The sequence below is a fragment of the Sceloporus occidentalis genome, unplaced genomic scaffold, assembly GCF_023333645.1.
Source record: "Sceloporus occidentalis isolate IW3139 unplaced genomic scaffold, rSceOcc1.0.p SCAF_24, whole genome shotgun sequence".
Classification (NCBI taxonomy): domain Eukaryota; kingdom Metazoa; phylum Chordata; class Lepidosauria; order Squamata; family Phrynosomatidae; genus Sceloporus; species Sceloporus occidentalis.
The window spans coordinates 214,840-237,247 of NW_028317004.1; the positions used below are offsets into that span (position 1 = coordinate 214,840).

Here is a 22,408-nt window from a genome sequence, read left to right on the forward strand (position 1 = left end):
TATATATATAACTGCTAACAGCAATCACACTCCTATCAATCCAAGGCAGCCAGTACATGCTGGAACCTGGGGATGATAGTAGTGTGATTACAGCCTCCCTATGCCATGCTACCACCCCCCCCCCCCCCCTTATACATCCATGCTATCACACACACACTCATTCACAAACATTTAAATACTCATTCATTCCATTAATCACACATACTTCACACATTAATCACAAAAACCCTCCTCCACCCCCTTACCTGAACTGCAGATCTCCCACTCGCAGACTTCTGCAGGGGCCCGGCTGCCCGAGCAACTTCTCTGGCCCCGCCCCCAGAGGAAGGAGGGGGGAGGCAGAGTTATGTGAGGACTGTGCTAGCTTCCTGTTCTCCTGCAGCTAGTAGGAGTGACGCTGCTCGTGACCAAAGCCCGGTAAGCAGCCTGGCCCCAGCAGAATGAGGTCTGATTAGAAGACGACCTCGATTATAAGACGAGGGGTATTTTTCAGAGCATTTGCTCTGGAAAAAACCTCGTCTTATAATCGAGCAAATACGGTAAATCAAATATACCAACAGATGGCTAGACAATATGCTAATAACTGTATGTGCTTCTTTGCCTATATATTGTTAGAAAATTAAGGAGGGGGAGAGAAGTGTGCAAACTGGACTCTCCCCTGTGCGCACTTGAATAAAGAAGCTCTTGCTTACTCAACTCATTGAACTGGTGTCGTCAGATTTCTTGCCGACATTGACACACTATAATACGCAATCACACCTAGACAGACAGACACACAAACATAAACAAAAAGGGAGGGTAAGTAGAGTTTGCATGTTTTAACAGTGTTAACACGTGTGTTAACAGTGCTAACACGTGTGTGTGAGCGTATAGTGTTAGCATCTGTGAGTATATGTTGTTAACATATATCTGTGGTAGTGTAGAAAGTTAGAGTGACTGTTTTAGTGTAAGGTGCTACTTTGTGTGTATGTTAGCATATTGGATTAAGTGTATGGTGTAAGGGTGAGTGTCAGAATATAGTGTTAGAGTGTCATATGGTCCTAGGGTTAGTGGTGTGATGAAGGAGATAGTGTGTGTGTATGTTAATGTAGGTTGATGGTGTTAGAGTGATTGGGTGTTAAAGTGAGTTTGTGTGTTAGTATGTGTGAGTGCTTTAGTTATGGGGGAGTCAAAAAAATGCAGCATAATAACACTAGGCTCAATCTAAATCCTGATTTTTGTCAGGGGAGGGTTGCCTATACTGAAGTGCATAAAAAGCTATTTTTGTCATTTACTTACCAAACATGGGGAAAATATTGCTGCAAGCTTCTCCATTAGTTCAATGCAAATTGATTTAAAATTGGAAAGTATGGAACAATTAATTGAAAGCATTGAAATACATTGGGACAGTGTTAACGTGCAAACCCTTTTAATTTACCAGATACACCAAGGAATCAATTTACATAGATAGTTGTAGTAATTACAGACATATCATGCAATCCTGTTACATGAGAATTTTGGCAAAGACTAACCTCTGCATATGAAACTTAGCTATTTAGCATGACATATTTTATGCTGCTTTATTACTGGACATTTAAGCTTAATGCCCTCCAAAGAGAATTAAAGCTGCCAAATTTACATCTGTAAAATATATGAACTAGGAAGATGTTTTAATAATTATATTGAGACAAAGTTGTGCTACTCAAAACAATACATTTGTTTCTTAATTTTATTGTGTTGGGTTGGTGGGTAATTTTCTACATTCCCCTTCAACTTCTCCATCCCTAAGACACCCTAGTTCTACAGACTCATTTCTGCTCTTCTGTCTAAAGACCTGAGTGACCTTCCGGAAACTGGGGGCCTCAGAAGAAGTACCCTCAAAAAGCTTGGCCATGAAGCCTAGCCCTGCTGTTTTTATGAATGAACCACCAGCAAATGTATAAAGGACAGGGTTAACACTACTACTAAGAAAGATAAGAGCTGTGACATTAGGACGAGCAAATTGAGCTGCTTTTTTGAGCGTCTTTCTTGTACTAGAGTCTGAGACTGTCTCTCCTATTACCTGGAGAATATTAACTGTGTGATAAGGAATCCAGAACAGAGCAAACGTCACAACAATGCAAATGACCAACCGACTAGTCTTTTGTTTACTCTGAAACTTCAGGCTACGTAAACGTAGGCATATGTAGAGGTAGCAGGACACAATAATTGTGAATGGGATAAAAAATCCTAAGAGACTCTCAAATAGGTACTGAAAGATAATGTGCCCAGAACCATTGTGTGAGGGTAGACATTGGAGTCTGTTGTTTCTGATCTGTAAAGTACGGTATACTAGCATTGGTATAGCCAACACTGAGGCTATTGACCATATCACCAAAACCAAGGTTCTGACAGCAGTCTTTGTTCTTATCTTCTGAGAAGAAAAGGGTATGGCTACAGCCAGGAAGCGATCTAGACTCATAAATGTGATAAGGAAAATACTGACATACATGCTCAGACATCCAATATAATGGCAGAGTTTGCAAACAATACTCCCAAAAGCCCAGCTGCCAGTGGCCAGAAGATGAATGAAGAAGGGACCCGTTAGGATTACAATGATATCTGCCACAGCCAAATGTAAAATAAGGATGCAGGTTACTGTCCGTTTCTTTAGGTGGGTCAACACAGTCCAGATAATAAAGGCATTGCCTGGGAAGCCAAGTAGGAAAGCTATGGAGAGGAGAGCTATTCCAACCTGTGGAGAAGATGCAGGAGGAAACATTGCCTGCTGAGTGAAGTTTGCAGGAGTGGAATTACCTATAGTTATCTGGATAGATATAGCATTCTGTGTAAAAAAAAGACATATTAATTAAAACACATGAAACACATACAATTCGTTATCAAATCATAGTCGTCTGTATTCTTTTTAGCAGTAATGGCAGCATTCAGCCTTAATACATGAAGTCATTAACTTAAAGTAGTGTGGGTCTTTTGCCAAAAAAAAAGTCTTCGTATAAAAGGCTTGTCGCTTTGTCAATTGTCTGTCATTGTGAATTGTCTGTGCAATTAGTGTGTAGGTGCTGGACTATGGTTGGACCTTTGAGTTATTTCAAGTCCGGAGTGTGATCACTGTGATCCTCTATTTATATTATTAAAGGGTGTGCACCTTTAGTGGTGAGAGTGTGTGTATGCATAAAGTAGGCAGTATCCGATGATGCAGCAGTTACATGGTTGATTACAAGTGACTTGTCAACTGAGTGGCTGGCAAATGGATATTGCTTCCTAACCTGTATAACAATTAAGGCTGTAAGCTGTAAAAAATGTATTTGCAAAAATAGCACTTACTCTGTCAGTCATGATGCCTCCTACTTGTACTTCAGATGGGACTGTGCATGTTTAGCAAGCGATAATTTATTTGAAGTCCAGTGTTTTTTCCATACAGTTGCACAAGGGGGTAGGAAGGATATTGCAACAAGTTACATAAGTATGACACACAGCATCTTAAAGAATGTAGAAATCTCAACTTGTTGCACAAACACAGATTTAAAAGCTGATTTTTAAATGTTCCCATGCTTCAGTTCCAGATCGAACCCACTTATATGTGCGCTCATTTGCTCAGTTTCCATACTGATTTGTCTGTGGAATTTAGGTCAAACAATATAGAAATAACGCATAGAAAAAACTAGAAATAGAAAAGGGAACCTTTTCAAAAATACAAATTAGATGAAAAGTTTAAATGCAATTTGTATCTTTTAAACAGGACCTGATTTACAGCTCTTAGACACCCAAGAACAGAGTCCATGACGCCCCTTCTTCGTAACATATACATTTATTTATGCAGTTGTGATGGTCATGACTCTACAGCAGATTTAAAGCAGAATCTTCATGAGAAATAACTAGGGCAGGTAAGAAGGGCAGTGGTGAAGAAACAGCCGGGCAACTGCCTCGTGTGCTGGTGGCCAAAAGGACCAAAAACGCACTAATAATACTAGATGAATGTGAATTGCACTCAGCAATTAAACTATCATCGCACTTATGGCATTGATAGAGGTGAATACACACCCCTCTATTATTTCTTTCAGAATGTTTAGAATGTGCTACAGCTCTTAAAGTTGCAATATTGAGTATTAAATCAACAAATGTTTATACCTGTGCTGCAAGTGCTTGTCCTAGAAAGGGGGATGTCTTACATCTAACACATTGAACGTACTATCCTGTTGTATGTGGCACTTAAAGAACACTTTCTTAGTTACAAGTCCGACATACTGAGGGTAATACTTTACATGTGTCGGTCCACAGCATGTGAAAAACGTGTATCTGTGTAAAGTTTATGTGTGCACCTTATTCAATGGTTGCCAAGGGTGAAGCCTGAAGTCTCTACAAAACCACACACCCGTAAATCCAATGTACTTGTAAATCATGTACAAGAAAGACAACAATAAAAACATTGTGCCATAACTTCCATTTTTTTTCAAGCTTTTAGAATATGATTTATCACAGCCTGTATCAAAAATACTCGCCTACACAGTTAAAAATAGTAAACTTGTGTATATTTAGGTTAAATAGGGTTTTTGTATAGTATATACAACCATGCTGCCTTATAACTCTGCAGTCTTTTCTTTTTGTGCTACTGCCTGTGTCTTTAATTAGGACATTTCACTAGCATAGATACTGACACAAGCACCTAACTAGCTAATAGTTCGCACCTTGTTAAAAAAAAAAAGAATTTTGTTGTACTCAAACATTTCTGCATTTTCTTTTTTTTCCATTTTGTTTCTTTTATGTTTACTTAATTTTCACTACTTTTCTGCACTGTGTTAATTGCGAAGCAGCCCCCTGGAAATCTGTAGGTAGTGGTATGTATCTAGCAACTTTTGACATGATTGTCCATGCCTTCATTATAGGCTTGAAGCTCAATAGAGGATCACACACAGCCCAAATATAAGTATCTTGGTACTTTTTAATTTTGAAAATCATCCATGAGAAAAGCGAATTAGTTTTGATAAAAACTTTGGTAAAGCACTAAATCTGTAATGCATTTTTACTGAATAACAAACTATACCATAGAGTAAAGCTGCCAGTGATAGCAGGGGCATCTTTGTTGACTACCTCTCTCCTTCCCCCTTTTTTATGTAATTCCCAATTTTAATCAACATTTTCTTTTTCTCCATCTTAACATCCCCAATATCCATGTCTAAGCAAAATAAAAATACAAAATCTATTAGATACAGAGATAAGCCATATGTGCCCATGAATATTTAACATGCCCCAATCAGCTACTGGATGTGGACTGCCTTGAAGATAGTGCTGCGTGGCAGCCGGTTTACGGTACTCTGTGTAATCATCATGCCTTCCAAAAATACCCAACCATTCTTTAAAATAGATGTTAAATAAGATTTCATACATGCATTTTTTCTTCGAAATATCTCCTTAAGTAATTAAAACAGAAGAGAGTTTATATATATATATATATACCGTATTAGCTCGATTATAAGACGACCGCTTAGACTCACGCTGCAGCCGGAAGGAGGCGTGACTAGCAGCGGGGGTTGTCTGCGTGCATCGCGCAGACATTCCCCGGCTGTCAGAGATCAGAGTTCCCCGCACCGGTGCGGCATCGGCGCGGGGAACTCTGATCTCTGACAGCCGGGGAAGGTCTGCGCGATGCACGCAGACAACCCCCGCTGCTAGACACACCTCCTTCTGGCTGCAGCGTGAGTTGTCTATGCGAATCGCGTAGACATCTACACGCTGCCCCAGCTGCACACCGGGGACTCTGAAGTACTGGTAAGTGGGGCGGGGGGTTGAGACAGGAGGTCTGATTATAAGACGACCCCGATTATAAGACGAGGGGTATTTTTCAGAGCATTTGCTCTGAAAAAAACCTTGTCTTATAATCGAGCAAATACGGTATATATATATATATATACTCTAGTTCTAAACACTTTAATTGATCCAACATAATCATATATTCATACAGCAGGTATTTTGGTATTTTAATACTCTGTAGGATTGGTGGAAAATGTCTTGCTTTCCTCTGCAACTTCCCCACGTTTTCCCATTTCTACAGATTCATTTCTGCTCCTCTGACGGAAGACTTGAGAAACTGTTCGGAAGCTAGAGAGCTCCGATGCAGTTCCCTCAAATAGCTTGGCCATAAAACCTATCCCAGCAGATCTGATAAAAGAACCACCAGCAAATACATAAAGTATAGGGTTCACACTACTACTGAGAAATGCTAGAGCTGTAACATTTGGACGCGCAGATAAAGCTGCTCTTCTGAGCATTTGTTTTGTGTTAGGGTCTGATAATGTCTCCCCTAATACCTGTAGGATATTAACTGAGTGATAAGGAATCCAGAACAGAGCAAATGTTACAATAATGAAAATGACCAACCGACTTGTTTTACGCTTGCTCTGGAACTGTGCACTCTGTAACCGTAGGCCAATGTATGCATAACAAAATACAATGATTGAAAATGGAATAAAAAATCCAAACAAACTCTCAAACAGGTATTGGAAGACAATATGTTTGGAACTACTGTGATGGGGAATACAGAGAGCCCTGTTCTTTAACTGTATTATAACACGATAAAATGGCATGGGAATAGCCAAAACTGCAGCTAGCAACCATATTGCCAAAATCAAACGGTTGGCCACCCTCTTAGTTCTTATCTTCTGAGAAGAAAAAGGTATAGCTACAGCAAGGAACCGATCCAGACTCATGAATGTGATGAGAAAAATACTGGCATACATGCTTAGGCATCCAATGTAATGGCATGATTTACAAATAACAGGTCCAAACATCCAGTAGCCATTGCTGAGAAGATGAATGAAGAATGGTGCTGTAATTATAACAATAATGTCTGCTATAGCCAAATGTAAGATAAGGATGCAGGTTACTGTTCGTTTCTTAATGCGGGTCAATACAGTCCAGATGATGAAGGCATTGCCTGGGAATCCGATAAAGAAAGCTATGGAAAGGATGGCTATTCCAAGCCGAGGAGAAGATCCAGATGTTTCCCCCTGAGTGTTGTTTGCAAGGGAAGCATTTACTGTAGTCACCAGGCTAACCACTGTATTCTTTGTATGAAAGGAGAAGACAATTAGGAACAATAATATTATTTTGAAAAGTATTAGCAACTTCAATAAACACATATTCAAAAGAAGGTTATTTGATTATGGTGCCATGTATCTATAATGCAAATAGACCCTCAAATAAGGCCTGTACATTTTTTTTTAATAATGTAAATTTCACTAGACTTTTTAGGAAATCTCAATGGTAAGACAACAGGTTTCTTATGCTATGGTTTATATATTACATAGGTCTGGCCTTGGTCTCCTATACTTTTTTTTGGCATTGGAGCTCTAGTAAGTTTTATATCAATACAACGTCTGGCTCTTGATAAAGTCTTCAGGTCATAAAGAATTGAAACATTAAGTCTCTGTAGGTATCCCAGCATATAAGTAAATGTATTCCAAATCCTGGTGTGCCCTCATTCTTGTGTCTACCTCTCATGTTTCTACTCTGCCAATTAATTTGTAGGAATCAATACAATTTTAACAGATTTGTATAAAAAGTGTACAGGTCGTTCTGTATTACAACAACAATGTAGTATAATTTGCACAGATCCTGATTATTTAAGGGTGTGTAAATAAAATAGTGCATTTACAGAACATTCTATGTGATGTTTGTCTAACTTTATACATTACAAGAAAGCCAAATGAAAGGATGCTTTGAATATAAAAACTTCTACTTAATAGAACAGAGGAACAGACTGCAGAAATATCAGAAATTAGTAGTGTACAGGTTATACATGTAAGACATTTCACAGTTTCTCTCATTTAGTATAAAATGATGAGCATGGAATTTAGTGATCTTATATATGCAAACATCATATTCAAAGAAGGAAGGGTATTATTTCATAATTATAAATTACAATAATTTATACATTTATATTTTATAATTTATAATTTTGCAATAATGTTACACAGCTAGAAACATAAATAAAAACTGCTAAGTGACCCCAAATGTTTGAATGGTACTGTATATATCATGCAATACCCTAAAACGTTAAACCTTAATGACGTGTTAATGGATTGATTAGATAAGACCTTTGATTTTTACTTGCTGATAGATTTTAAAAAAAAATGTATGTAGTTATATAACTACGTATTTTAAAGATTTTTTTATTAGAATAACATGATATCAGTTCCATACACTGCAATTAAAAAACAAGTAAAACATGATACATTTAGGTCAGGTAAAAATAATCTAGCAACCTATCTAGAAAACTGTCACTGATTGCTTGAAATACTGGTAGCGAGAGGTTCACTCTAAATATCAACCCCAGTAAAGAAATGTGCTAGGAACTTTAATTACATAGAAGATACTTACTAGTTCAGTCATGATGCTGCAGTCTGTTATCAGAGGTGTGATTATCAACACAAACAAATGTTAACACTTGAAAAGCCTGCATCTAATGGATTTCTAGTTGCTTTACCTGCAAATGCTTACAGTTACTCAACAGCACAGGCAGGATATTGCAAAGTACTAAATCTGTATGTTACAAGACTAAATACTTCCTGCTAGTAAGTTAGTTTATGTTGTAATAATTGTGAACTTTAAACCTTTGAGTGTTGGGGTCTGTACATAGTTTTCCCCTGTAGCAGGCTCACCCAATTTTCATAGTTTTGCTACAGATATTTTTTGTGACAACCTTAAAAAAAGCTTACGCTTTTCCTAGGAAAACATTTTTTTCAGAATTTTTTTTTTTAGAGGGAGAGGGTGTATTAAAAATGCAACCCCTCCCTCTAAAAAGATAATTTTCCTGGCATTATCTATCCATCAGTTCCAAGACAAATAGTAAAACTAATTATGAGGTTTGGGGGACAAAGATTGCACCGGTAAGCTGTGTGGGTATAAATTTGGCACTGATAAGCTGTTTGTGGACAAAGATAACACTGGCAAGTGAAAAGTTGTTTGGGGGCAAATATGTCACTTACAGATATGCACAGTGCTATGCGCAAGCTGGATTGAGTTTAAACTATGTATATTTACCTAAACGGGCAGAAATTTAGCTCCAGACACCTGTTACCTGTTATGGGGGGGGGGGGGGGCTGCAGCTCAATCTTAATGAGAAAAGCCCGTGATCATTCTAGTATAGTTGACATGGATGACTGACTTTGGTGACAATGGTTGCATTTACACTTTTCATTATTTTATTTAAAGATTATTATTTCTTAAAATACCATATTTGCTCATATACAACAGGGCTTGACAAATTTGTTGTGAATCTAGGCGCCAGCTAAAAAAGTTAGGAGCCAGGATTTTTTTAAACCAACAGTTGGTCAGGAGTGATCTGATCATCATCAGCCCACTTACTAAACTCACAGCATTTGACCTGGAAGCACCCTGGACTTTCAGGTCAGTGCTCTTTTTTTTATTATTTTTTTGATATTTTTTTTTTTTTAAACTCTTTCAATGCTGATGTTCCATTGGAGCACAGAATTGACTGATATTAAGTCCCCACAAGCTTGTGGGGACAAATGTTAACCCCTGCAATGCCACGAATGTGTCATGCACAATTGTGGCATTGAAGGGGTTAACGCTGCACTGTCGCTCTCATGGAGCGACCAGGCAGCAGGGGAGGGTTGGGGCTGGCCTCCACACTCATGTGGAGACCGAATAACCCTCTCCCCTGTCCCTGAAGCTGCCTCTGGCATCTGGGACGCAATTGCTGGTCTATAGACCAGCCATTGCAGGGGGAGTCTCTGATGACTGCTGTAGGCTTCCATGCCTACAGGAGTCATCAAAGGGCTTGTGGGGGCTCGTTTTTGCTGTTGCTGGCCTGCCTGGGCTTCCAGGCAGACCACCAGCAGCAGAGCCCCTTACAAAACGGGAATTAACCCCTAAATGCCGCGATCATGCCTAAATGCCGCGGCATTGAAGGGGTCAACGCTGCACTGTCGCTCTCAGGGAGCGATCAGGCAGCAGGGGGGTGTTAGGGCTGGCCTCCACACTCATCTGGAGACCAAAGAACCCTCTCCCCCTGTCCCTGAAGCAGCCTGTGGCAGCTGAAAACGCGATTGCTGGTTTTCCTGCAACCGCGTTTTCAGCCTACAGGATCACCCCGCGTGGCAATTTTTTGTGGCTGTAACAGGCCTAGGCGCCAGGACGAAATTCTCTGTCGCCATGGCGACCTGGCGCCTGGGATTTGTCGAGCCCTGATATACAAGTTTTTTTTTCAGAGAAAATACTCCTTCTTATATTCAAATAGAGGTCTGAATATAAGACTAAATCCAGATCCCCCGCTGCGCTGCAGGGGACCTGGATCCGCCCCTCTCAGTGGATGGACATCTTTTTCTAGGGCTTCTATGAAATGACCATCTGGTGCTCCATCATAGAAGCCCCAGCGGAAGTGGTGGGCAGAAGCGGAGGTTGTGTGTGCGCATAGCGCAGACATTCCCCAGCTGCCAGAGAGGAGGATTCCCCGCAGCGCTGCAGGGGACCTGGATGGAGCCCATGTCCTTCCTGTGCTCAGTCATAGAAGCCGGGTAGCAACAGAGGTTGTCTACGCGCATCGCACAGACGTCCACCGGCTGCCCCCATTAGACAACAGAGTAGTATATAGGAGGTATAAGGCATTTCTGGGGGGCAGAGTGACATATAGGGAGGTATAAGGCATATCTGGGGGGAAGAGTGGCATATCAGGGAGGCAGAGTGGAATATAGGGGGGGTATAAGGCATATATTGGGGCAGAGTGGCATATTAGGGAGGCAGAGTGGCATATTAGGGAGGCAGAACAGTATATAGGGGGGTATAAGGAATTTCTGGGGGCAGAGTGACATATAAGGGTGTATAAGGCATATCTGAAGGGCAGAGCGGCATATAGGGGGTATAAGGTATTTCTGGGGCAGAGTAGCCTATAAGGGGGTATAAGGCATATCAGGGAGGCAGAGTGGTATATAAGGGGGTATAGGGCATATCTGGGGGGCAGAGTGGCAAGCCTAGGGACAAATGTGCATAACTATGGGCAAATGTGCATAACCGGGGGGCAGGTTGGCGAATGAAAGGAAATAAAAACAAATGCATTTTTCCCAATCATAGTTTTTATTAAATATGAAAACATAGTTTACATGTTAATTAACTAGTAAAGCTTTTTTCCTATAGGGTAGTCCTCTATTCTGGTGTTTTCTTTTTTCCTAAATTAATATTCAAATTTTGGTGGGTCGTCTTATTATCAGGTTCGGCTTATAATCAAGCAAATATAGTAATAGTTAAAACATTTGAAATGGTGCACAAGACAATAAAATATACAAGTAGGTACTCGACATCCATGCTTAATGTACAGAGAGGATGAGATGGAGCTCAAAGAGGAAAAAGGGAGAGCCTACAGAGGTAGTGATGGGACCAGAGAAGAAGTTTACGGGGGAAGAGGTAGATCACAAACAGGAAGAGGTATGACCTGGACATGAAGGGGTGGGGCAAATGAAGATTAGGGGTGTGTGTGTGAATTTAGTCAGGCCTAAGGCAGCACAAAACCTAAATACACCATTGTGAGATAGAGCTTTATATTGTTACGAGAAATATTTGTGCATAAGATGTAAAAATGGTGCTCACCGATGACAGACTTAAATGCAGGACAAAGTATATATATTCTATTAATTTATCAAGTAATTTAAAAGAAAAGTATTAATCAATGTAAGTGCTTGATATCAAATGCATTATTAAGAATAAATGAATATTAATTTATATATTTTGTCACTATAAATGACTACTTAAATAAGTTAAAAAGCCAATATAACATGTATAATTAAATGTGTTTGTGTGTCAGTCCACATAGATGTGTGTGAGCAAATATGTGTATGTATAAGTGTTTATGTGTGAGCATGTATGAGTAAATGGTGTGAGTTGGAGTGAGTGTTAGCATGGATGTGTATGTGTTGTGTTTGAGCATGAATGGTATATATAAATGGTGTGAGAGGGAGTGTGTGTTAGAATGAGTGTGTACATGTGTGTAAGTGTGTTTACGTATGTGTGCCGGAGTGTATGTTGCAAGGGGCAAAAAATGATCACGTCTATTCAAATGGATAGCAGGAAGGAGTGAAAATGTAGCAAAATAATATTTTTCTAGTAGATCTCTAATATAAAGAATACTTATTTTTCTCCACCAGTCAATATTTAATTCTTAAATATTTGAGTTAAAGAGAAGGCCGGGAGTCGGGTCTCAGATGAGATTTGAGGAAGACCTGAAGTTCCACACGTATATCCCAGATTTATTTATGGGAGCATATTGAGGGATATAGGATGTTTACCCTTTGGTGTCCAAAGTAATTGGGCAATCGTAAATAGAAATATACTAGCGTTTTTAATGTCTAGCCAAGCTAATTCATTAGATCTGGAGTGATGTTTTATTGCTTGGGCTATTTGAGCAGATTTATAATATAAATGAAAATTTGGAACACCCAAGCCTCCTTCCAGTATCGGGCTCTGAAGAATGTGTTGAGCAACTCGTGATTTTTTGTAGTGTGCTATAAACCAATGGTCACTTTCAGAGTATCTAGAATGATTTTTGGAATGGCCATTGAGATTGTTTGAAAAATATAATGTGGTAACTCCATCAATTTTATAGCTGCAATTCTACCCAGTCATGTGAGATAAGTTTTTGTAGATCTTGATTTACGTTTATTCTTACAAAATTATAATCATACATTTTACTTAAATCCCTAGAAATGAGAAGACCTTGATAACATATATAGGTTGTTCGCCAGTCAAAAGTAAATTTGAATGTGTCTAATAGTATTTTGGGAATGTAATAAGTTAGCGCTTGAGATATTTAAATGTTTATTTTATAATATGACAAATTCCCATATTCTTGGAGAGTACAGTGAAATTGGGAAGCTAAATCCTAAGTTTGGTTAAGGTCCTAGGGCTAGGGGTTCTAAAGACATGACATAAATCAAGGGGGAAAGGGGACATCCCTGCCTTTATAAGTGGTTTTATTGAAAACCTGATGTGTTTACTTGGGCAGATGGGTTGCAATACAATGGATACATTTCTGTAAATAATAAATAAGAGAGTGTTTCTCTCATAAAACCCCAATGTAAGTGATCAAATTATTTTCTATGAATGAGATACATCAATGATATCAATTTACAGATGTTATCAGAAGCCTGCCTACGGTTAACAAAAACAGCTTAGTAGTAGTGGGTAATGGAAGGGATGATTTTTGTTGAGTCTGTCTGCTAGTATCTTGGCATATAACTTTTCATCTGTATTTAGAAGTGAGATAGGGTGGAGTTTTTGCCTCCGGCAAAATGATGGTTCCATTAAAAGATAAACACATTTCCAGGACTCTTGTGAGAACTGGTAGGTTGAATATAGGTACTTCATTCAACCATGCAAGTCATTGAGGCCCAGCTCTCCAATCACAACGTGATTAGTAAAATATATTTTTTTAAAAACGTAAAAAATTAGAAACAAATTAAAATAGTTAAAAAAATAAATAAAAATGTAGCCCAGCCTGTCCTCTTTATCAAACACAAAATAATAAGCATACCAGCCGATGGAACCCATCAATAACACAGCAAAGAAAACCTCAAAACCCATGTCTTACTAGATGGTGCTTTGTCAGAAGCTAGCTTTCTCATTGTTGTAGGTCATTTAATTAACCCACCAATTAAACCAAATAAAATCACATGATACATTCACTAATATATTTCCCACAACCAATCATAAGGTGATTAGTGAGAATTACTTCAACACTTCAAATTGAACAAAAAACATAAAGAAACTAAATTTGCATTGAATTATTTAAATTACCGGGCACATAATTATATATATAAAAATATATACATCTTAAAAAAGAACATAGTCAGATGTTTAAATCAAAAATATATATATCTCCTACTAATAATGCAAACACATCTATCATAATCCAAATGAATTGAAATGAATGAACTATCGAAATAAATAAACTCTGCACCTCCACTAGGAAAACTAATCAAGAAAACAGGATACATCACGTACCTACCCACAGACGAGGATGTGAGACGAGGATTAACCAACAGAAACAAATGTATGTATATGTGTGTACATTTAAGGGAGAACTGGGGGGGGGGGGTGGCTAGCGGCTTTTGGTTTGGCAGACAAAAATATGATGTTGCACAATGGATCCTAATACCAACATATATACACATACACACATATACACATGCACTGCCCTTACAAATGCCTGCCCATATACAAACATTTACACATACACTGCCCTTACAAACGCCTGCCCATACACACACATACACACATCTGCCCATATACACAACATATACACATACATTGCCCTTACAAATCTCTAACCACACACATATACACTGCCCATATATACATACACTGCCCTTACATACACATATTTACATACACTGCCCTTACACAGGCCTGGCCATACAAAAACATATACAATACCCATATACACTGCCCTTACAAAAGCCTGCTCATATACACACATATATATATACACTACCCATATACACCTCCCTTACAAATGTCTGCCCATACACACAAATGCACTACCCGTATACACACAAATATACTTCCCCTACACATGTGTACTCACACACACAAACAGGGTCACACTTGCCCTTACTGCACCCCTTTCTCTTAACTGCTGTCCCCCTTTCCCCTCATCTCCTACTCCATTTTCTCCCTATCTCTCATGCCACCTTTTCCTCATCTCTTACCTTTCTCCTCCTTCACTCCCATTCACCTTCTGTCTTCCATCCTGTCGTGGGAGTGCGAGGTCTGCCACTCTAGACCTCTGCTTTGGTGCTACCTAGTCATTATGTGCAGGTAATTGATGCAGAGCACTGGGATACAACATCATATCCTGAGGCTCAGCATCAATTGCCAACACATAGTGATTCAGTAGCACAGAAGCTGAGGACTGAAGTCACACACCTTTCCCTCCCTAATTTTGGGCTGGTTAGAGGGAGATTGCAATCTCCTTAACTGGCCCTGATCAGTGGGTGCCCCGTGGCTGCCTGCTACGCAGATCAGCGCTGATGGTGCCTGAATGTGCACTGTTGCCTGATGAAGCAGGGCTGGTTGGTGAGATCACAATCTTGCACCCCCTTGGTGCGGCCCAGAAGACTGGCACATGGAGGCATCCTCACTGCTCGCCCCCTTATAGATACGCTACTATTCTAGTGGCTCCATGTTAAATCACATTGCTGGTAGCAATGTGATTCCCAACGGGGCCCTTAAAATGCCAGAGTGTCCATGCATTAAGGCGGCACTGGGTAGAGTTAGTGCATGGAAATTATTAAAATACCAGCATCTGAAATACTCTGGTGTGTCTAGTTTTCAAAAATATAATAATATGGTTTGATGGGGGTAACTGTAGAAAAGCACCTTTAAATCCCGGGATATATAACCTTTAACCCGTCTGGCTTTCCTTCAACTACTACAGATTCCTTGTCGTATGAAACTCCACTTACACCAGTGGCTTAAGACAATGGGTTTATTAAAATAACAAATACAGAGAAGCGTCTGAAATACAAGGCTCTATGACTCTAACTACACTATGCTAGTGACTCTATGTGTGCATGTAAAGACGGGGTGTCCCTGTCACCTTAATGTTATCCCTTCTTTCTTTTTCTTCCTTCTTTGTTGCTCACACAACACCTTTATAGCCACCATGCCCAAACAGTCCCAGACAGAATAGGGACAGAACGTTGATCCAGGGATTTATTCTGATTGCCATATTTGGAGTCGGGAAGGAATTTTCCCCCTGGTATGGGGCAATTGGCATCTGCTTCATAAGGGTTTTTTGCCTTCCTCTGGATCAACACAGTAGGGACACAATATGTATATAGGTTGAACTTGATGGACTTTGGTCTTTTTTCAACCTTATGAACTATGTTACTATGTAATCATCTTCTGAGTTTTTGTCCAATCATGCTTAGGAAGGCACAATCTTGTACCTGCACCAGCTGCCTGTAGAGATCTCTCTTGTCCATGAAGTTAGATTGCCCCCACAGTGAAGTTGATAGTCCTCAGGGCAAATTCAGGGTGGGTCTCTGGATTGTTGATTTTGTCTCCTGCAATCCTTTTGTTGTAGGAGAAACACATGCTTGTCTCCAGCCCAGATACTATCTCCTGCAGTCCTTTTGTTGTAGGAGATTGCAGATTGTATCTCCTGTTTATTGTTCCCACCTGGTAGAGAGATAGCCTTTGATGTATTGGGAGTTACTGGACATTTGGGTTTTGCCCCTAGTGTAATTCCTTGAAACTGGTTTACTCAAGAAGAATCCCACTGTGTTGGGAGCCAGCTGTTGTCCTTGGAGATTAATAGTTGACTTATATTTATTACAGTAACTAAAAGTGACCGGCTTCAAAGATGTCCCAAATAGGACATGGGGATGGGATTACCCGAGTTGAAAAAATGGTTTTGAAATAGCCAAATGCTACTTGTACTAATTGCCCTATTAAAAACCATAAAAACATTGGGTATTTCTAAACTCATATCTATTTAGCAATTTTTTTCATTACCTTTTGTAGATTATTGAAAATAAATAAATACAATTTCTAAATGTTTCACCATATTTAATTATTTTTTAAGGGAAATGAGATAATATGATCCAAAATAATGGTATTGAATAAAAGCCCTTCTTGTCCTGAAAAAAAACATCAAAATATATCTTGTGTGGTTTCACTAAACTAGAGAGAAGAAAATTACAGCTAAACATGAGCACCACAAAAATTTTTGCCTCTGTCATGAAGGGTACAAAAAGAAAAAACAGCTTGGTCCTTGAGGAGTTAAATATTAAATAGATGGGGTGGAAGATTTGTTAGTAAAGAAAAATATATAGAGATATAATTGGTTATTATAGTTATTAGTAATAGGTTATTGATCCAGATATAAGGGAAGTTGTTTTATACTGATGCTTGTGAGAACCAAAATACTACACAAGAGATATAGTTTACTCTAGCTTATACTCTTTCACTCTTAACAACCATGACAGGCCATTGCTAGTTTGAGCAGCTATACTTCACAATTCCAGTGGCTGTAGTTACCCAAGTGACCTACTCAAAATATACTCATATGTATTAATTATTTTTTTTGTTATCAAAATATTGGACTTACCTGACCACTTCCTGCAGGAAAGCATACTATTTCTATCATGAACACTGCGTTACACCTAAACCACTTTCAAGTCCCATGCAATGGCATCCTACGCTGAACCTCTCTTGACCTTTGTTCTGGACCGGCCGCTTGTCATTTTGACATACCTCCCAACAGTCCCAGTTTCTGTGGGTCAGTTCAGATTTTCACTTGCTCTCCCAATGGCTTGGGTAGCTGCCCTACTGTCCTTCTTTTGTTAGCAGTGGGGAGCATGGGCTGGAGATCCTTTGATGATTTCCCTTGACTACTCCAAAAACAATGTTGCAGTACAGACTTTTTCTGCCACAACTCCTGACTCTTCTTAGGCTAGCCCTGTCCATCCCCACATCTTGCCACATACTCAGGACAGGTGTCACCATTGGGGAGCCTTTAATGTTGGGGTTATAAATGTGTTCTATTTCTAGTTTGATTTCTTATGTATATGTTGTTTTTTGAAAACTATCTAATTAATTTATCTTGTACTAACGGTCCAAACAACCTTTAGGACGTAATAGTATTTCATAGGTATTTTGCACTTGCTTGGACATTTCTCCTCATAAGAGATCTGCCTGAAATAAGACAATATGGATTCATCTCTGCTAGCAGAAAGATTGCTGGCTCTGCACAGACAAAATGGAACAGCTCTCAGAAAATAACATGTAAGATAAAATATCTAAAAATCTGTAGAAAGATTTCCCCATGAACAAGCAGCGATGATATCGGTCTTCCTGGCCCTTATTCAAATATAAAAAAAGATGATTGATAAAAGTGTATGAATTCCAAACAAAAACATTTGTAAATATGTTTAGTGCACACACCACAAATATCCACTATCCTTCCTAACACTTTTTTCATTCCCTACCTGGAACTCTCTTACGGCCAGACTGAGGATGTCTAAGTAATCCTAGCACTTTAAGGGCGCCAGGCATGCCAAATCATTCTGTAATATAGTCTGTTTAAAAGCTGGGATCTTCTAATAACTCTATTGGTTCTATTTACTAAGATTTCAAAGTAAATAATATTTTATTAGCACATACAGTCCTTCTGAGAGGTCTATCTGTGCTGATTAAAGAGGAATCTTGTTTACTCACAAAACCTGCACTGCTAAAAGACCATGACTAATGGAATGGGAAACCACAAATTCACAGGTAGGAAAGAAATTGTGATGAAAATTTGAGTATGGGGCTTATTCACTAATCTAGGCAGGAGGGTTTGCAGCATGCATGATGGAAAACCACCCCTAGATGTTTCTCCTGCAAAAAGACCTGTGCTGGCCCTGCAAAATGCACAGTTCAGTTGGCGAGGCACTGGTTTAATTAAGCATTGTACACACCAATTTGATCTTAATGTATGGTGTTGTCTGTAACATTAAAACTGGCTCTTTAGTATATAGACCCATTTAGGCCTCATATGTATATCTTGAAACATTCTGGGTTTCGCCCAGAGACTTATGGAGAAGTGGTGCTTCTCTAGGTCGACACCCGAGTCTTGACATGCCACACTCTCTGCCCATTGCCCCTGAATGGGGATGTGTCCTGCGACTACCCATTGAGTTCAGTCCCACTGACATCGGTGGGTGCTCCTCGCAAGGGAAGGCTCTGGGTAGCCGGAGCCTGAAAGTTTCCAGGTATACTTATATGCAGCATGTACTTTCACAATGTTTGTGACAAGCACTGGTATTTGTATACAGACACTAATCATCCCTAACCCTGATCTATGCTAATGCATAATGTATTTAAAAGCTGTGTATATAGTCAGGGATGTATTTACATTTTCTCATGCCCAAGGCCCCACCCCAGGCACCCTTGCTCGGTCTGGAAATGCACCACATTACAAGGCGTGCTGGGCCTTTAAGAGTGAACCAAGATGCTATTTGGAGATTAGCATGCATAATCACTTTCCTTCCTCCTCTAAGAGTAACTAGACCAGGATCTTACTGAGGATCTAAAATGTTATTTCCTCTTTCAAAAACATCATTTTGATTTCCTTCTTTTACAAGACTCAAAAAAAACTATTAAATGGACCCTTAACGGTACATGTACGGGCTTAAGATGCATTGTTTTCAATGGGTTTATGGACTGCCCATTGTCCGGGGTTAAACCTCGTAAATGACAATTCAAAATAAGGTTTTACAAAAATATCAGAAAAAAGGAGTAATATGAGTGGATCTGTCACTTCCCCATTTTTTTTTTTATCGGGTGCATTCAACTTGCATTACTTCATCTTTGTAAATTTCACTAATTAACCCCTTTGATGACAATTGCCGGTCCGGGCACGTCACTGAAATTCAAGTCGTTAACGACAATTGACGTGCCAGGACCGGCACGTCTTTAAACGGGTGCAGAAAGCGATCTATTTTCGCTTTCTGCACCAAAACGGCGTTGCTATAATGCCTCGACCTCGAGGCATTCAGCAACGCCATGATCGGCACAAAGGGGCCATCTCTGGCCCCTCCCCGGGGCGTCAACATCCGCCCATTTTAAAAGCGTTTAGGAGGCGATCAACCAGGTTGAATACAGGTACTGCATTCAACCATGCAAGTCAATGGAGCTCAGCTTTCTAATCACAGTGTGATTAGTAAAAATAAATTAAAAATAAAATAAAATGTAAAAATAATTTCCCACTTATGTCACTATCAGGGGAACCTTCAAGTTTAAAAAAAGGCAAAAAAATAAATATATATATATAAAAAATATATTTTTGTGAGCAAGTCCTAAAATTAGCATATTATCTAAAAACAATTCTCGCAGGGAAAGAGTTAAAATACTGGCATATTAAATGCCCATGGGGTGTCTACTTTTAAAAAATGTATGATTTGATGGGGTAAATTGAATGGGCCGGGTTCAACAAGGTCCCAATTAACACGGGGGGAAGGATGGCCACACATCTAATTTCCAATTAGAAAAATGCACACGTACCAAATGTGGCCTTTTAGTTCCCCCAAAAAATGACAAACCCATGCATGTGGGGTATCACTGTACTCAGGAGATGTTGCTGAACACATATTGGGGTGTCGTGTGACAGCGGCATATACCAGGAGCTGTAAATTCATACATAAAGTAGGTGTGTGTGGGAAAAATACACACACAAAAATACTACTGCAAACTTTGAAAAAATGCTGGTGGTAAAATGTGTGCATGCAAAGAGTTAAAATACCAGCATTTAAAATACCCTGTGGTGTCTAGTTTTCAAAAATATATGGTTTTGTTGGGCACACTGAAATGGCCCGGCTCAAAGATGTACCAAATAGGGCATGGGCAGTGGATCCCCAAATGCCAAAGTTCAACATTGAAAAATGTGCATGCCCCAAATGTGGCCCTTTTGCCCCCAAACAGCCAGGCAAAATCATTCATGTGAGGTATCACTGTACTCAGGAGATGTTGCTGAACACGTATTGGGGTGTTTTTTGATAGTGACATATACCAGAACTTGTTTATTCATACCTGAAGTAAAATGAAAGTGAAAAAACAAATGCAAACAAAATTACTACCATAAAGTTTGACAAAGGCTGATGGTAGAATAAGTGCTTGGAAAGGGTTAAAATACTAGCATTTGGAATACCCTGGGCTGTCTAGTTTTCAAAAATATATGACTTGATGGGGTAAATTGCATTGGCCGGGTTCAAAGATACCCGAAATGGCACATGGGGGGAAGAATTACAAGATTTGGAAAAAATGGCTTTGAAATAGCAAAACGCTACCTGTACTTATTGACCCATAATGTGTAGAAAAAAGCAAAAAAACATAAAAACATTGGGTATTTCTAAACTCAGGACAAATAGTAGAATCTATTTAGCAGGTTTTTTATTACCTTTTATAGATGAGTAAAATATTTTTCAACTAAAAGTTAGAAACAGTCATTTTTTTCTAAATGTTTCACCATATTTTATACTTTTTTTAATAGTAAATAATATGATACAATCAAAACAATGTCATCTAAAGAAAGCCCTTCTTGTCCTGAAAAAAACAATATCTAATGTGTGTGGGTTCAGTAAACGGGAAAGAAGAAAATTACAGCTAAACACGAGCAGCGCAGAAATGTTAAAACGGCCATTGTCACGAAGGGTACAAAGTAAAATCAGCCTTTGTCACGAAGGGGTTAAAGATGGCCTTAAATGCAGTTTTACAAGGAGGACTTATAAGAAAGGCGTGTTTAGCATTTGTGCCATGTAGGGCAGCAGGCCAATATGTAAATCTTTATTTTTAATTAGAATTAGAATGGCCAAAATATTTGTTCCACGCTGGCTTTGGAGGAAATAGATAACCCTACTGGAAAAGTGAAGTACGCATTATGATAAATCTGTTGTTAGAGAGCTGACTTTTAGATGTAATATGTGTGGAAAGTTATTATTATTATTACACCCTGGTAAAATAGCAAGCTTAAGCACAAAACCATTGAGTCTGGAAGATTGCAATAAATAACACTTGGCTTGAAAGGATCACTCTCCCCGGTATTCCTGCAGTGTTTCTTAATGGTTTTCCAACAATGTGAATTTGTTAACATGATATGTTGTTTCAAGGGAGATCCATTCACAAAGTAGGAAAGTTCGGATAGTTGCAGCAGATGTAATGGTTGTTCTTACAAATAAATCATATTAAAAAGCTAGGGAGGAGATGGTCCTAGTAAAATAATGTGCACCATATTTGCTCTTTTAGGGCCAAAATAAGTTTTGGGATATTTTTCTCCCAACTTGCATTAATTGTGTACTGTTTACATACAATTATACACATTTCCACACTTTAATATTTTGTTTATAATCCATTGATTATACAAATTACTATGCTTTCAAAAAATCCCTGCTTGTCTACATAGTTTGTGTGCGTACACCAATTGAGAAATTCTGGCTGAAATAAGACATTTCAAAAACATGAAAATTGTAGTGTAAAATAGCCCTGGTTCTGAATGGGGTAAAACACATTTGTGACAACATTGTGACCTATATATACATTTTTGGGGGGTGTTAACCCATTTTCTACACATCTACAGGTATAAAGGTAAAGCAGTAAAGATTCGCGGCTGTACTCTTCACTACAAGGCGCCGGGATAAGATGTGTCAACAACAGCATCCATATTGCAAATAGGCTGGTTGGGTAGATCAGATGAGACATCTCCCTCGTAAGCATACCTGGGAACTCTCCAGGTTTGACCCGGAGATTGCAGGGTGAGTGCTGCTCCTTAGGTTCTCCGGGTCAAGACCCGAATCCTCCCGGATTGACACGCCCCGCTCCCCGCCCATTTTTTCCTGTAAATGGGGTGTTTTCTGCTGGCGTCAGCGGGAACGTCAGTGTG

General features: G+C 39.2%; 2 protein-coding genes across 2 annotated transcripts; both read right to left on the bottom strand.

Moving 5' to 3' along the window:
- Positions 1-753: 753 nt before the first annotated feature.
- On the bottom strand, positions 754-3,315 carry LOC149300440 (leukotriene B4 receptor 1-like). Its single transcript, XM_089484969.1, has 3 exons — positions 3,304-3,315; positions 1,814-2,713; positions 754-759 (listed from the first exon to the last, which is right to left on the bottom strand). Exons 1-3 carry the CDS (start codon positions 3,313-3,315, stop codon positions 754-756), a joined length of 918 nt encoding a protein of 305 aa, XP_089341095.1.
- Positions 3,316-5,954: 2,639 nt separating this feature from the next.
- Positions 5,955-8,367, bottom strand: LOC149300441 (leukotriene B4 receptor 1-like). The gene is made up of 2 exons (XM_089484970.1): positions 8,356-8,367; positions 5,955-7,040 (listed from the first exon to the last, which is right to left on the bottom strand). Exons 1-2 carry the CDS (start codon positions 8,365-8,367, stop codon positions 5,955-5,957), a joined length of 1,098 nt encoding a protein of 365 aa, XP_089341096.1.
- Positions 8,368-22,408: the final 14,041 nt, after the last annotated feature.